This window comes from Tauraco erythrolophus, chromosome 13, assembly GCF_009769465.1.
Source record: "Tauraco erythrolophus isolate bTauEry1 chromosome 13, bTauEry1.pri, whole genome shotgun sequence".
NCBI lineage: Eukaryota > Metazoa > Chordata > Aves > Musophagiformes > Musophagidae > Tauraco > Tauraco erythrolophus.
Window position 1 is genome coordinate 2,485,878 of NC_141477.1, and position 16,992 is coordinate 2,502,869.

A 16,992-nucleotide genomic window follows, 5' to 3' on the forward strand; every position below is an offset into this window, starting at 1 on the left:
TCACTGGCTTTTTCTCTTAATAAGCTTATTATTGTAACATTAATTTGACCCCTCTTGCCCTATGAACCTCATCAATTTATAACCATGCACGTTACCTTTTGGCGTTTTTGCTGTGAATTCTGGATCGAAACAAAAAGTATCTTCTGGTTTTCCAGAAGCAGGTTTAAATGGAGGTTGAATTTCTCTTCTGAACAGTTTCTAAAGTGGAAGGACAAAGTCATACAATTAAGAGTGAATGAAACTTCCATGGGTGCTGTAATTTTGCCAAGCTAAAAGGTAATCAGCTTAAATGTTACTGTTGCCTTAGAACAGTTTTCTGAAAGACTGAATAATACAGAGCAAGTAGAAAACACAAATATACGGAAAAAAACTGAGTTACTTTCACCTACCTTTGATTTGAAATGCTACAGGAAATGTTATCAAAGAAGTCAAACAATACAGAGCTCTTTTTCCTTATTCTCCTGAATCTGCCTCATCTACCAGATGTGTACCTTTAAAACTAGAACAGCAGGCTGCTTCCTACCCCTGGTTCATCTTTGGCTTATTCAGAAGAACATGGAACAGTCATAGTACACTTGACCTTCAATCATCATCTCAGACCTGGTCCACTGCTGTTTTGCCATCACCCTTAAAAACCCACCCCAAAGGGAAGACATGGAACACAGTCTCTACCTCTCTATTCTGGGTCCCAAAGACCTCTCACGAGAGACAGACGTGTCCCTCTTAGCAAGGGACAGCCAATTCTCAAAGCTCTATTCCAGGTTTTTCCTAATCTACTAAAGTAAGCTGGGGAAAGGTAAGGGAAACAGAACAGCTTCTCCTTTTCTCCTCCTTTACTCACCATGCTTTAGAAAAACATGTTGCCCAAGCAATCTCAAATCAGCAATAAGTCCCATTTACAGTTAAGGAAGAGAAAATTTCGCATCTAATGATGCTGAAGCCCCATGCAAAATTCAGGAAATTCTGAGAACATTTTTTGGCATTTTTCTCATCCTTTCAGACTTTTTTTTTTCCCCCCCATTTGATCTTCCAGCACAAGAACATGTAACGTATTTCAATTTTAAAACAAAAACAAGGAAGAGGGACCTGAATTCATCCCAAAGAAATAATGAGATAAAATACCGAAGTGGTCAGCGGTGCCACCATAGGGAAATAAATACAAAGCACTGTCAAATAAAAATAAAAAAAAAGGAAAAAAATTTTTTAAAAAGAGAGTTAGAACTGCAGATCTTGCAAGCATCCTTGCTGGTATTTATTTCAATGTCAGTGCCTTACAAAACAAAAAGTAGATGAAGCCATAACAACACAGGCTTCTCTTACAAAGTGTGCTCATATAAAACAGTGAAGTTCTGCTGTTACTGAAAACTCTACTTGCTAATCAGGACTCTGTGGCAGATGCTGCACAAACACAGCTAGGAAACCACCTTCTCAGAAGGAAATATAAGAGATAAATAGAAGGATAACGACAACAGGCTTTACAGAAATAGCTGAGCACAGCACTGGCTACCATTGCAGGTACTCAGCACACATCATCTTATTTATTGTGTCTATCCTTTTGTAGGTATTATAGCAAAGGAGTGTTTTCAGAGCGGATTTATTTCATACAAAGCATCTCAGTTTTTGTGAACGTTTCTGGGAAACACGTCTCAAAAGCTCAGAGAGCCGCAGAGGAAAAGCATCAAGGTGCTTGTTAAAAATTTAAGCAAGCAATCAGGAACTCGTACAGACTTCTGATGGTCTCAGAGCACCAGAGTCAATACTTCAACTGTGAATGGAATATGCCTGATAAAATAGGAATGTGCTGTGGCTAACTAGACAGAAGTCAAAGAGAATTACAGTCACAGCAAGTTTTTGTCCCCTGCACAGAAGCACTAGATAGAGACTTACTGAAGAGAAGGATTCTTGCACACAGGGAACACCAGCATCCTCTCCCAACTACGATGCTCTAACAGACTATTTAAGCTTTAGAATGCTGCAACTGTTAATTGTTTAAAAAGTAAATGCACAATTCATAATTAATACTCTCTATACCATACACACTACAAGTATCTGCCAAGTAAGATTATGGAAGCAGCCAGAATGTAACAGTCAGCAGTACTGCAATGTTTATTGTGCCCTATTCAGATGCAAATACTTCTAATGCTACAACACATCAAAAAATTAAAGCCAGCTTTATCGTTCAGATCATTTTGTACTTACATTCCAGTCAACAGTAGAAAAAAAGGGATGTCTCTTGATTTCTTCAACTCCATCTGAACCAGCTCCTGAGCAAGGAAAACACTGTATTTAAAGCAATTTTGGGTAAAGTCTTTGACAAAGATTGCACTAAAAATTAGTGCATTTCTAGAAAATTTGCATAGACATGGTTATTTGAGGGAATTGTCAACGCAGAAGTAGTCCAAGAATGTAAAACACTCAAGTAAGTAGCGTACACCTCATCAGGAAGGCAAATAGAGTGCAAGAAGCCCATAAATACAGAGAGTCAATATTCTTTGCTCTGACACTGTCAAAGCTTTGGCTTAGTGCTGAGAGTCACTGGTCTAAGACAGTAACTATTCATTAGCCAAACCCAGGAAGTCATGATCCAAGCTAACAAGAAGTGGTATGTAAACACAAATCTTACTGACCATCTGGAGCTTGATAGTTTCTAGCAGCTACTTTCTTTAAATAGATCAACTCAACTCAAATACTTTTATTTCTAAGATACAAATAAACGAACCAACCTAATCTATTTGACGGATTCCTTTTAAACAACATCCTCAGAAGACTTTGTGCTTCAGGGCTGAGGAACTGAGGCATTCCAAGTTTTGCTCTAAAAGAAAACAGAACAAGTAAGAAGAAGAGATGTATCTTTCTAAAAATTGTCTACATAGACTTCATTGCACAATTTGATGTATCAAGGATCTATTCCAAAGTCTTGTAGAGTGTATACATTTAACTCATCAGCTTTTAAGTTTGACATCCTTCACATTTTTAGTTTTCACATCCAGTGGTTTCCAAAAAAACAAACAGAAAACCCACTCCAAGCAAAAACCACACCAGATTAAAAACCCCAAACTCCTCTAGACCCCAAAACAAGCTTTACGCTAAAATAGAGTAAACCAATTATATCAGGAATACTCAAGTACTTTCAAAGATATCTTCACGTCACCAGTAAGTTATAACCAAACTACTTCTACCAGAATCAATGCCAGAAGAGACTCACCAAATCCAAAATTACTTGTCCTTGAAGTGATTGCTGATGTTCCTCTTGAAGCAAGAGCCTCAAGAAGTAGCTCATTAAGCCATCATATAAAAGCTTACTGACTTTACAAGGCTTATTTTATGAAAACAATTGCATGAAGGCAAGAATCCCTTCTGCAGAACTCCAGCATCACTTAGAGCTCCAAGAGAGGCTAGTGATGTAACTAATCTGCTTTCACAGGTGGGATGGCAGTGACCTCACACTCAGGGTAAGCTCAAACTGCCCTTCTTTGGTAAGAACAGAGCTGCTCTCTCATCCCCTTCCCTCTCACCTCCTCAAAAGGCCCAAGGCTCTGCATGTGGTCTCAAGGAAATTCTTTGTTAGCCAAGCACAAATTAAGACGAGAACATATTTGCCCAACAGCTTCACTTACTAATCACCAGCTCACCCAGTTTGTCTTGCTGGACAGCTCCTGTTGTAACTGAGGTGATGTAATATGAAAAATGTGGGCACATAAGGGCACTCGCTGTATATACGTACACAAAGCAACACCTGACTAACTGTTGCTTACAAAATGAGGTATGCTGTAACAGCAGCAAGAGTGTAACAACACGAGCAGCAAATAATGCAGATCTCATTTACTGTACTGTTTTAATCTTTATTCAATACCTACAATGAAAATACAAGCACATCCCTAAGGTTTTAATTCCTGTAGATACTTAATATTCGCATGGTCTGGGATCTAAACCTTCCTGGGGCAGGGCTTGGCTTTTTCGTTCCCGTTCTAGCTTAATGCTCTTTAAGCATAAGAAGTTGTCACAAGCTGTTAAAATTAAAATTACATTTCTGATTTTTCCAAAAAGTAAGAAGATATACTTACTTCAGGATCATATTCATAGTTTCATTTCGATCTTTACCTTGAAATGGTAGTGTACCAGTAAGCATTTCAAACTGAAAAGAACAAACGTTAATCTAAATCAACACTTCTTTCCCCAACTGCTCAAACAAAGTGTTAAGTACTGTATTCTTCCCTATCACTGCTTTAGACACACTGGCTTGAGCTTTTGAAAGGTTTTAAAATATTATTAAAAAAACTTCATAAATGCAAAATTTTGGTTTTGGCAGTTTACACAACAAGAGTGGCGAGTGCAATGTAACGAAGTAGGAATATTTTACATTTACAAGTTACTTTAAAGTAATAAAATCCCCTCCATCCGTTTAGATGTTGCCATACCCTGAAAAAAGCAAGAATAAAAAATTCTAAACCAGTATTTTACTTTTAATGTCAAGATGCACATTTCAGCCTGATGCTCTAACACATCATGACAAAGGCATCAGTGCGAGCAGTTAATGGTTTATTTCACTCCTCTGCTCCAGTATTCATTCAACAGGCTTACTCTTACAAAAATGCAAATATTCCAATAAACCAAGTCTTTTTTTTTCTTTAGCTATCCAGTACCATGCGAAATAAATATACAAACTTAAGTTTCACACTGACTACAACTATTCTAAACTACTAACGGGCTACATGTATGATTTTCATGGGTCCCGATAAGTATTCCTTACAGGGCTAAACAGATGAAAAAGACATTTTATTCCAACCAGTTGCTATTTCAGTAGCAGTTCAATTACTGAATTTTCTCTCCCCCTTACCCCAGCATTCGTAATTAGATCTGCTCAGGTGTATTCTGACTACACGGTTTTGCATTCACTCAGACACACGCAGCGTATTTGTGACTTCAAGCGAGACAACAACGAAGCGTACAGTACCATGAGAACACCAAAGGACCACCAGTCAGCACTCTGGTTGTGCCCTCGCCTGTTTACTACTTCAGGTGCCATGTATTCTACAGTACCACAGAAAGAATAGGCCTTCTTCTCTTGATCTACTGATTCTTTGCTGAGTCCAAAGTCTACAACAACAGCAGTACAAGAACATAGCCAGTAAAGAACTTTAGAAAAGAAAAAAACCAACAAGATTGTATACAATATGTCAAAATCAAAGGGTTGACAGGTTTTGTTTGCTGTCAGTAATGTTATGTGATTATCCTAGCTCTTCACGAAACAAGAAGCTGCAGATATCTACAGACACCTCAGACATTTAGTTTCCTACATATTACCAAAACCATTCTACAAGTCACATTAAATTGATGAACAGCCATCGATATTACTACTCAAAATAATAACGGCTCTATTTGAAACATTACGCATTTAGAGCCTTAAGGTAATCCAAAATTCTCATTTTTTGTTTATTGCCTGCTTTATTAACACACAAAAAAAGGATACAAGTAAGAATGAGTTTCAAAGAGAACACAGTCTGCATGGTCTAGTATTACTGAATGACGAATAATTAAATTTAGACTAAAAATAATGTTGTTATATAAGACAACACAGTTTTGCAACCTGACTCAAGTTCGGTAAAGAGTCTTCCATATCTGCTCACTTTATTTCCAGAATCCTTTTCCTTGTTTGAATAGTGCTATTCCATACACAAGTCCTTGATACCAGCCCAACTCTCAAGACGAGGGTCTCAAGCCTTTTTTCAAAGGGTAAGTCATTGCTAATCAATAATCCCATCAATTATTCTTTCCACTTTCAGAAGCAAGTGAGAATTTTAGAATTGAATCAGATTTAAATATATAATGCAAAACTTTAAAAGTTATGCATTTTATAAATCTGATTTCCATTATTCCATCAAAACTTTGAGAGTTTAAAAAGCTGCTTTTTCTCTTGGAATCTAAGTGCAATATCTATAGATCAAAATATATAATGAAATTTGTAATACAGAAGTATCATCTTAGATGTAATTTAAAGCTTTTAGAAGTTCATAGTAATTTGTTTTCCAAATAGTCAGTCCTTTGTATATATAATCTCCTAGAATATACATATTTTAATTGTTTCTCATAAAACATTATTCTGCAATTTTATATGCATTTAGAAGTGATAATCCAGAAACACAAAACAGTAGTAGTATTTCAGAAATCTGCCTTTTAAAAGTCTCACAGTCAGCAACTGTTAGCCTGGCCTATAACCTCTTGATCTTCACCTAAAAGGCCTTTCACAGCAAATCTTGATACAGCTCACTTTCTAACCTGAACAGCGAGTAGTTTTAGTTACTAACACACCAACACCTGAACTAGAGCTCCCAAAAGAAAAAATCCAACATATTCAATGTCTGCTTTTTTTTTATTTTCAACTACATTTCTTCCGTTCTACTACAGCAATTAGCATCTGTGCTTTACAGCAATATTGCTGCTAACACTACGTCTTGATCTGTGGAACCTGCACCAACAACGGGATCTGGAAACGACCAAAACCATTAGACACAGTCTCTGACTATCTAAATACTTCAACACAAATACTTAATGCTATATAAAGAATTATTATATAGTGAAAGGATAAAGATTTATTAGAAAACATCTGTTCAGTAAAAAAAAATCCTAAACACTGGGACACATAATCCAGCTACCCCTATACATATCTTAGGCTTATAATTAAAGGCTTAAAAAGAAATTTGTTCACAAAGTGCTGTACTAATAAATGTTACCTACCTGTTAACTTGATATGTCCTGCTTCATCAAGCAAAATGCTGAAAATTAAAATTCACATTCACCAATACACATAGAGAGGAATGCTTACATATAACATTTAAAATATAATAGTTCACAACTTTGATCTCCAACTTCCATCATTAATTTAACAAGCCAATATTATTTAATTTAAATCACAGATATATATTTTTTTACATTTTATGTTTGTTTACGTAGTCTAACAAAAACATTTATAATATTATATAGTGGAAATATATATATTTAATATAACATATAGTGGAAAATGCAAAGCAACAAGCAAAATACACGTAATAGTGGTAAAATACATTTTACTTTACTTTTCTGGCTTCAGGTCCCTGTATACAATTCCCAAGCTGTGAAGGTGATCCAAAGCAAGGGCCAGTTCTGCGAGGTAGAATTTCACATCTTCCTCTGTAAACATAACCTAATAAGAACTGTATAGATTTACCTTCTGATCTTGTCTTCAGTTTTTAAAACTGCAATCTAAAAAAAAATACCTGTCTGCCTAAACATCAACACAAGTTTTAGAAGTACCTTATGAACTCGTAATTTATGAATTCACCTAACAGAAATTATATGCTCATATAGGCTAATCATCAAGTACACCAAACAACTATCTGCAATACTTAAACATCAACAATTACTCCAGAGCATTAGCTAACTTTTAAGGTAATAAATTTAGTTGTTGCATTTGGCATTACTGACCACCAGCACTCCTTCTGCCACAATCACACAGAGACTGCTTTCCACTGCATCATAAGATTCAGTATATGACTGCTGTATTGGGTGACTAGCGCTCTGAATTCATGTTACCAATATATATAAAAAAAAAAGTAGAAATAATTCAGCAAAAAGTATGCAAAATAAAACACTCTGAAAACAACGATGATGTGAATCTGCTGTAGGACTTGTAGGAAGAACCTACTCTGGTCTTAGGAGAAGAAAGGCAAAGAACCCTAGTGAGATGCTGGAAAAGCCAACTGATGTTGGACATAGAGCATTTTAGAGAGATGCATTTCTGTCCTAAATACTCTACAGGTTGCTTCTAATTTCACATACAATAATCATGCCTGCTTTGGCTCTTGTCACGTTCTACAAGTTACCGAAGGAGCTAGTAACCTTTAAAACTTCAAATTCAACTCCAAAAATTCAGTGAACTATTCCCCTGTTTATCGAATGCAGCAGGAACAAGGAGAAGAGCCATCTCAACCGCACGGTAGATAGCTAACGAGACTTAAATTAACTGAGCTTAATGACTTAGTAGTGAACTGAGCAGTGCTTTGAATGGCACACATGAAATCTGTTCTGCTGGCAACAGAAATATTCCTGTCCTCCACAGTGACACCTGTTAACGTTGTACGAACGATAAAGCTGTTATGCTACACAACGTTTCACCTGGATTTTATAAAAAGCAATGTTGATACTGTTTTTCATCCATATCCAAAAAGGCAAGAGGGAACCTTGGATATCATTGCTCCTCGGAACAGCCAAAACACAAATCTCAGAATGCAGTGGTGCTAAATGGTCATCTACAATCTCACAATAATAATTTCATTTAAAACTGCTTTCTGTGTCAAATTAAATACAATGCATGTCAACTTCATTAAATATTACGCATGAAAACGTCATTAAATACTCATTTCACGTCCACAGCTGAAACTCTCATACCCACATCAGAATTTAAAGACCAACAAAAGTGTTTTAATAACCTTGTACTAAACCGAATTAATGTAAAATAATCCTTGTGTGGCAAATATGAAATGCCATGGGGAATTTATCCTTGTGTATTGTCCACTGTCTTTGTTTTACCATGTACTTTTGAAAATACCTTGTCTCCACACCAGAAAATAAAAAGGCCTGATTTTTCTTTCCTATCTATACACACAGTGTTTAAAAGTCATCATAGAAGGTAAATGAAATATTTTTAAAAAATCACGTAGAGACTTAACAGTAAGAGAACTTGAGAATTATTACTTCTTTATTCCCAAAGGGAATACATGCCTCTTTCAACCACCTAGCTAGTCTCATTATGGACAGACTCGCATCCCTTATTTAAGAATGTTGCATACTTGGTAATCCCAGCTGTGTGAATAGTTCTTCCTGCTATACCAGAATTTCCTCTATAATTAGACATCCTATATCAAAGCAGAGATTGACCTCTTTCCTACCTGCTGTTCCAATAACCCTTTACAAGTCGGTCTGTTTGTTTAAGACAGCTTTTAACCTCCATTTCAGCCTCAAGGTTAATTAATTTTGAGCTCAATTCTTAGTGATGATCCCTGTTTTACCAAGGTCAGCTTTTTATAAAAGAGGAAAACAAAAACCTCTTGAAATTCTTCCTTCTCTTTTGCCTGTTCCTAAAGTACAGCTTTATTTTTTCAAAAAGTATATGAGGGAAAAAAAACAATAGTTCATGGCCTTACATACTGGGGATACAACCACCTCCAAGTCATGAAAAACCAGTCAGATATCCAGTTTTCTCATTTAAGAAAGTGGCTTTTCCTATGCAGTAGCAATAGAAATGTATTTGCACTGGTGAAAACATTGAAAAGCTCTTTCACTGTGAGGTTGTTGTGAAATTGCCATTAAAGATTTAGATCTTTATTGAAGGTTTGCAAAAAGAAAATAAAAGTCTTATAAACATGTTCATAATACTTAAGGTAACATATAATAAATATTTGATGATGATTAAAAAAAAAAACACACCACCACAAAAAAACCCAGGCTGCATCATATTGCTTCCTCTGAAGCTCTCTTTTCCAGAAAATAAAAATAGAAAAATTAAAGTTGCAGTCGCATGCCAATGTTAGATGAAGGGCAGTGGTCTCAAAAAACCTAAATGTTCCCACTTTGTGAGATTAAGCATTAGGATTTGTACTACAGCATTATGAAATTTTACAATGCAGCAGAAACCTCTTATAGACGCAGACTTCCAGGAGCACCTAAGCTGACTACAAGCAGGAGAACTATATATCCCCTTTCTTTATTGCTAAATCTTAATTTACTTCAGCTAGGTTTCCAAGCAACAAAACATTTTTAGACAAAAGAACTGTACTTTGCAGATACTAAAGAAAAACTTAGGCTACTAATCAATACACACATGTTCCTTAAGGAATATATTCTAGAACATATAAGGGAAGCCCAACTAAGTTATTAAAAACTTGACTATGGAAGAAATATGGGAGAAACAGCTATAGAAGACAACCCTATACTGGCAAAAAACTCTCTATCTAACACTGAGTGGAGATAAAATTTTAGGTACTTACCTCTTTGGATAATCGCGTGAATACATCTCCTCCCCTGAGAAAATCCAATATTAAATACAGCTTCCCTTCAGTCTGAAAGGCTTAAAAAAATAAAAAATAAAATCAACAGTTGTGTGACAAATAGTTGTGTGATCTGAATGCTTTTACAACTTGGAAATTTCAGTGAAAGGCAATACTTTTGTTATGAAATTGAAATAATTCAGCAACACAGAAGGTAATTTATTGAATGATTACCTGCTTCTTCACAGAAGACAATCTTAGTCATAAGAGATCATTAAAATACTGTTCTTTTATTTCTCCTTTGTCAAACAGGGAAACACCAAGTATGCGAATTACTGTGTTTTGGTTTTACTCAATGAAAAGTAAAAAAATTCTCTGCAGAACTTGTAAGAATTTTCCAAATCTTTAATTTCCAAAGGGCTTAACCTAAAACTTGTATATACATGTGTATTCACATTGCTTTTTTGGTCCTGTGATTTGAAGTTGCTGGAACCTAACTGAGGCACTAAATTGGACACTACAAGGCTGAGAAAGAACAAGATCTGCTATGCCTTCTAGTAATGAAAGCAAGTGTAGCAAAAATAAATACCAACCATAGTGCAGTTTGACGATAAATGGATGATTTACTTCTACTAATATATCTCTCTCCATTTTTGTACGAACTCTATCCCGAACTGAGGAGAGAAAACAAAAGACCAGCATGAAACAAATGTATTAGGTGTGATACAAACGGAGCAGAACTTAGCATATGCAAAGTCTTTGCTGTCTGAAGAAATACTTTTCCTTGATACCTTATGGTTTTGATTTTTAAATCTCCCACAAAACACATCTTTTCAGACGACAAAACTCTTATTTTGTTTCTGACCTGACCCGGCTTCCTTCTTGTCTTCATTTTTTTCCACCACAGTCCAATATTTTGTGACAAGCCACATCACTTTCAAGAATAAAGCTCGCATCTACATCTCCAGGCACTTAACTTCAACCTCTGAATGAACTATCTGTACTGAAAATATACTTTCTGTCTTTCAAAATTACTTTTTCCTCTTCAACTAGTAATGGTCCCTATTTACACCCAGAGGACTTTCATCTACTACAGTGTCTTCTGAAAGCCAAAGCAGTAAGTTAGCTTGCTATGGCACCTCTAACAAGAGCTAATGACTTAACAATTTTAACCACAGTAGAGCTCTAGCTTAACAAAAGACAAAAGGAAAATTGCTTATGAAATTAATTTAATATAATGAAAAGACTAAACAGAATTAAATCATGCAATTTTTAACTTTGAAAGAGTACTTTTTACCGCATAATTAAAGCTACCTGGTCAGATTTAAAGTAATTCTTAAACATGAACTTACAAGTTACTCTAGAAAAAAAGTTACTGTCAGACAAGAGCCATGAACTCACTGAAAAATATTGAAGATTTAAAAAAAGATTTTAAAAATAAGTACTTACAAGACTTGTTTAAGAGATACAGATGCACTGAAAACCGTTTTCTAAAGTTTCAATTCAGAAGATACACGTACCTTTCAAAGAAGCTTTTTTCAATACTTTCATTGCATAAAGTTGCCCAGCATCAGGACCAATTATTTTCCGTACGAGGAAGACCTGGTAAAACAAACACCACTTTTAAAATTACTGCTAAAAGTATTTTATGTAAACCTGACTACTAAGTCTTACTTTTAACTTTATTTACACAGACAAAGAGATGGCACGTCCCTCGTCCCATCCCATTCCTCAAAGACTCCGAGGAATGAGAAGACTCCAAATATTCACAATAAGTCTTTCTGCATAAGCAAACTTAGCAATTGAATAAGCAACTATCACAAAGCATTTCCAAACCTCCTACTAATTTCAGACAGCTTCCAGTGTTCTTTCCTAAGCACACATCTTGAAAGGAAAGGCAAAATTGCATTCCCTTCATCAGATTAGAGGCGCACGCACGACCAAGCTCTCTGAAGTATTCAGATTGGTCATTATAAGAAAGAATGTATAGTTCATAAGCCATTTAAATAGGTACTTATAAAACAAGTACTTATATAAATGTGTTTCTTGATATCACTTTCTCAAAGAAGGACAATTCTACCTGGTCTGCCACCTCCTAAGAGATTTTTCAGATTTTTGACCCAAGTCTCAAATATGTAGCAGGCTGTATTCATGAACTCCGAAAGAGTGGCGAGACGAAAGCAAGCAAACCTCACCAGTTAAGATCAAAGCACCCTTTCCCTCTGGAATAGCAACTCCAACAGGTTTTTCTACTCTTTTCTTTCCAGAGGAGTTTTAAAGATAGATGGTATATAACTTGACACTAGGAAAAGAATAAGATTAGATAGAACAATGCGGCACAAATACATGTTATCTTCGCTAATACTCTACCTACCAGGTCTTTCAGTTTACAAAATGGTTTGGTATGAGCTCCTGTTTCTAAGTTGTTGCTCTAATAATAGCTATTATTAGTTATGAGGCATGTTTGTATTGTAAAAAAAAAAAAAAAGAACAAGTCACCAAAAATTGCCAAGAGGTACCAAAATTGCCTCTTTGATCTCACTTTATTCAGATTTTCATTAACATCAGGTTTATTTACATATACACTTTGTTAGGAATTATTAAATATAGATTTTTTTTAAAAAAAATAATCAAATAAGCTTGTCAAATTTGCCATTCAAGAATCAGAAATTCATACATTGTCCCTGACTAAATTGTACAGAGTTGGGAAAGGATTGTTTTTATTTTAAGCTCTGCTTAGAAGAAAAATGTCATCATGTTTCAAGGTTATCAGGCTTTTTGTTTTGTCTAACACTTGCCCAATCACTGACCCACAGCACTGCGCTCCCATTATATGATGCTGATGCTCAAATAGTAAAGGCTGTAATTCAAACACCAGTAAATAAGACATCTGTAGATTAATACACTCAAAATTATAAAAGTAAAATATTAATAAGCATGTACAAATAAATTTTAGTGCTTAAAAACTAGTACTTGCAAGAATGTACGGAATTCACATACAGGTTACAAATTTGAGCTGATAAGGATGAAAACAGCTGCCACTGAAAACTACCCAAATTTCAAGTTTTCCATCTATTTCATTTGCAGACAAAGCCTCCGTAGTCCCACATCTCGTGAAGACGCAACAGTTGGTTGTTAATTGCAAAGCACAATCAGGACAGACACATACTGCCCAAAGCGATTCACCTCGGTGAACCAAAGACCATTTTTAGCAGAAATTTTAAAATTTCTATGAAATTTTAGCAGACTGGGTGCTGAAGCCTTGTAACATTCTTCAAGGCTCATGAGAAAAACTGAGTACCAGACACGTGTTTAACCCTTTATTTCTGTGCAGCAGTGTTAAACCCTGCACAGAAAGCCAGGCAGAGGATGGGCTGTAGCACTAGAGCAGGCCAGAGCAAACCAACCATGTGTTTGCTAAATCCAAAGGGAGATATTTCCCCTGGGAAATATGAACTGGAGAGAGAAAACCAACACCGTGAAGGCAAGAGCCGTTGATCTTCATTGTTTGTTTCCTCTTTTCAGCGGAAAACAACAAACACTGATCAGAGCAGCTCTGTTCAGATGTGCAACAACCACTGTCTGACTCTTAAAGCAGGCTCCTGAACCAAGCGCTGCCAGGTTCCAAAAGCTCTAATCCCACCAAGCTGGTGGGATTCTGAGCCAGTGTTCCTTAACGCTATCACAAGTCTGAGCTCTGTAAAGTCAGAATCTGGCTGAGTCAGGGCTAAGACATCCGTACCGATGTGCTGAACCCCAAGACAGCTTAAGGCATCTCAAGGCAGGAGCAATAAACACGTGGAGTCTTGTAGCCTCTGAAGAGGAGAAGTGTTTGAGGGAACTGGCAACCCACATTACCAGATAAAGAAATGCTTTTTAAGCTGTAAAACATTAAGAAATATTTTAAAGCCTATTTTCTAAACTATCGCTTATTTCCAGAATGTTTTAGTAATATCTAGTTTGTATTTTTTTTTTTTCCCCCTCTCATACAACTGTGCAGAAGTTTGTTCCTGCAATAAGAGACAAACCAGCAGAAGAACAGGAAAATGGAAACATCTGTAAAGCCGATTGTCTATTTTTTATGTGTTGCAAAAGATCTAGTTTAAGAGTCTGGTTTTAAAAAATAAATTAGCTTCTTATATACTTCTTATATACTAGGATTAATACTTTAATTAATGTGTTTTGAACCAGTGACTGAAGACATTTGATCTTTAATTTCATTTCTGCAGTATGAAATACTGTGACCCATTACAAAAAGAAATTATTTTAACAAAAAAAATTGCCGTATTTCTTCTATAACCTATTTGAATAATTGTTCACTTAATGCCTTTTAGCTGCAGATCCCTTGACAAATACAGCAAAACAAAAAATGTCAAATACATTTCCCAGGTTCTTTACTTTATTGTTACTCTGGTTCAAGTTCCAAATGACCACAATCACTACTCTGAATCTACACAAATACACCTTTGATGTATTGAAAAAAAGTCAAACATTCACAGCATGTCAAGTACCATTATTAAAGGACAAACTGCTGTCTCCTCTGTCAGTGTCTATCGATGTTTATCACACGACTGGTGCCTCCCAAGCATCAACCTACCCTACAGGAGACATAAGGCAACCTATATGGAACAGGGACATCCTTCATTCCGATTCCTCACCAGATGCTGCTATGAAGTCTTGAGGTAGTTGAAAACACCGCGATTTTATTTCAAATAGCCACGGCATTAGGCAAACAGAGCTTGACAACACCAGAGCTGTTGCAGAAAAACCACTCCTAACTCCATAACCCAACTGGTGAAATCCCTTGCTGTTGGTGCCATCGTTCCCATGAAGCTGCAGACGCGAGTCCAGATGAACCACAAACATGCCTCTCTCTCCAGTTAAAGCAAACCATAACTTTCCATGGCAGAGCTCCTAAAATTTGCTACTGACTCACCCTCCTGCCTAGAGACCCAGACTGTTGCCTCTCTGTCTCTTATATTACTTGGTGTCCTGCTATCAACGGTGCTCCCTTGGCACCACAGCAAGATTGGAAAGAGATTAAATTTGTCAATAACTTTTCAGACATTCCCAGTGACTCTGCTACGGCACTGTCTGTCTTATCCAAAAACGTACTTGAGTTAACTCCTCCCAGGTTGACTGTCTGGACAGATCTATGGAGAAAGACGTCACTTTTCCTCTAAAAAAAATGCAAAGTTGGAAAGTTTATCATGGTATAAACTAAACCAAACCAAATACCCACATCAGCCAACTGCAAAACAGGACGGATAACTTCCTCCCGAACAGGGCAATTTCCACAAGCACACCTACCGGCACTCATTTACACTTAACCTTCTGGTGTTATAGAAACAGGGGAAGTAAAACATCAATAAGATAAAGCAGGTTCAAAGTGGACATCAGATGCAGACAAAATTTTTTACCTTACCTTTCCAAACGATCCCTGTCCAAGAACCTTAAGTAGTTCAAACTGTGCAGGATCTGCTTTCTCACATCCTTCTTTCACATGGTGTGTGATAGGAATTTCTTTCACACTTCCTTCATCCTATTATTTGAAGGCAAACAAAAATACAACAATGAACAGGCCTGAATTAAGAAACTCTTGTTAGAAGTGCATCTAAAGGCCTGCTTGCTTTTTTTTTTTAAACAAGATATTTGAAATTCTAAAAACACACAAAGGGAAAGCTGTTTGAATGATGAGTTCTCCCATCCATCTTAAATAAACGCATCTGAAATTTCTAAATTGAAGAAATTCTCAAAGAATGCTCATTTCCTTTTGTCACAAATATTACAACTACAGCAAAGACAGATTTTCTTACATGAAAGGAATAAATACACAGATTTTTAATCCAAGTCTAAGATAATCTTTCCGTGCCTCACCTCTGTTTTATCAGCCTTTCATTTTCCCAGTGACTACTCTTCTCATCTTTCCCTTTCCTGAAATAGTCTTAGTGAAAGCTAAATTGAATTTCATCATTTTAGGTAACTATTGCTTTTCACAGCAGCAGATAACAAATATGGTCATTCAGTTGTAGCTAAAGGAATATGCATCATTTGAAGAGCATAAATAGGATATGAGTCATCTTAAGAACTCTGCAAATTCTTGCATCCAACAGAAGAAACAGCTCTGGGGTGCAAAGCTCACAGAAAGGCTATCCCACGTGGAGACGTCCTTCAGAAAGCTGAGGGTAATTCTGAGGTAAGCAAAAGATTTAGAATTCTATTGACTTTTCCCTGTTACTCTCATCTTTATCAAAGCAGGGCACAGCAGCTACAATTATGAAAAGACAAACATTCATGATGAAAACAAATCCGACAAGGTATTGCAGCTTTTATGGTGCAAGAGGAATTTCTGTGAGGTGTCAAAATAAGCACCCTTGAAACTGCAAACCACATGCTAAGGCCTCCAACAGCAACCTCAGCTCGCATGTAGAGAAGGAGCAGCACCTCTCAGCCCTATCAATACCACCAATGAACTACTCGTGCACAGCAAATACAACCTGATCACAACAGAAAAGCCCGACTGATTTGCAGTATTTTGCTTTTAGGGTATCCAAATGATTATTAATGGTGCTCCTATGCTCTCTTTAGGTCTTCCTCTTGAAAGCTTCTCTTAGTACAGACCAGAAACCACCCTACCAACCTACAGTGCACTGCTCTCCCTCAATGACAACTATGAACACCACCAGGAAAACACCTGACCACTTTATGAAACAGCTGGTTTTAGGAAAGAATACTGTTTTATAGTCAGGTTGACTACAGAAAGTCTTGCTGCCCAAGACTGTCCATTAAAACTTATAATCAGTGTTATCAGACTTGATACAGAAGTATCTAGATGAAATTCTCTAGGAGGCTTTACACAGAAATTTAGGGTAGAAATCTGATGATCTAAATATGTTTATGTGCTTACTGCAATAATTTAAAAAAAAAGATTTTTTTGCAATCATCACACTGCATTAACTGTCTATGCCTT

The 16,992-nt window shown here is 36.4% G+C and overlaps 1 protein-coding gene across 1 annotated transcript in view; it reads right to left on the reverse strand.

Annotated features, from left to right (window-relative positions):
- Positions 1-16,992, reverse strand: part of RPS6KA6 (ribosomal protein S6 kinase A6) — a 41,784-nt gene that overhangs the window by 12,836 nt on the left and 11,956 nt on the right. The window contains exons 3-13 of the mRNA XM_086619941.1: positions 15,448-15,564; positions 11,543-11,624; positions 10,616-10,696; positions 10,023-10,102; positions 7,074-7,180; positions 6,736-6,773; positions 4,955-5,097; positions 4,065-4,135; positions 2,724-2,812; positions 2,200-2,264; positions 96-198 (exon numbers count right to left, since the gene is read on the reverse strand). Of these exons, the coding sequence (XP_086476067.1) occupies positions 96-198; positions 2,200-2,264; positions 2,724-2,812; positions 4,065-4,135; positions 4,955-5,097; positions 6,736-6,773; positions 7,074-7,180; positions 10,023-10,102; positions 10,616-10,696; positions 11,543-11,624; positions 15,448-15,564 (976 nt within the window). The remainder of the gene's footprint in view (positions 1-95; positions 199-2,199; positions 2,265-2,723; positions 2,813-4,064; positions 4,136-4,954; positions 5,098-6,735; positions 6,774-7,073; positions 7,181-10,022; positions 10,103-10,615; positions 10,697-11,542; positions 11,625-15,447; positions 15,565-16,992) is intronic.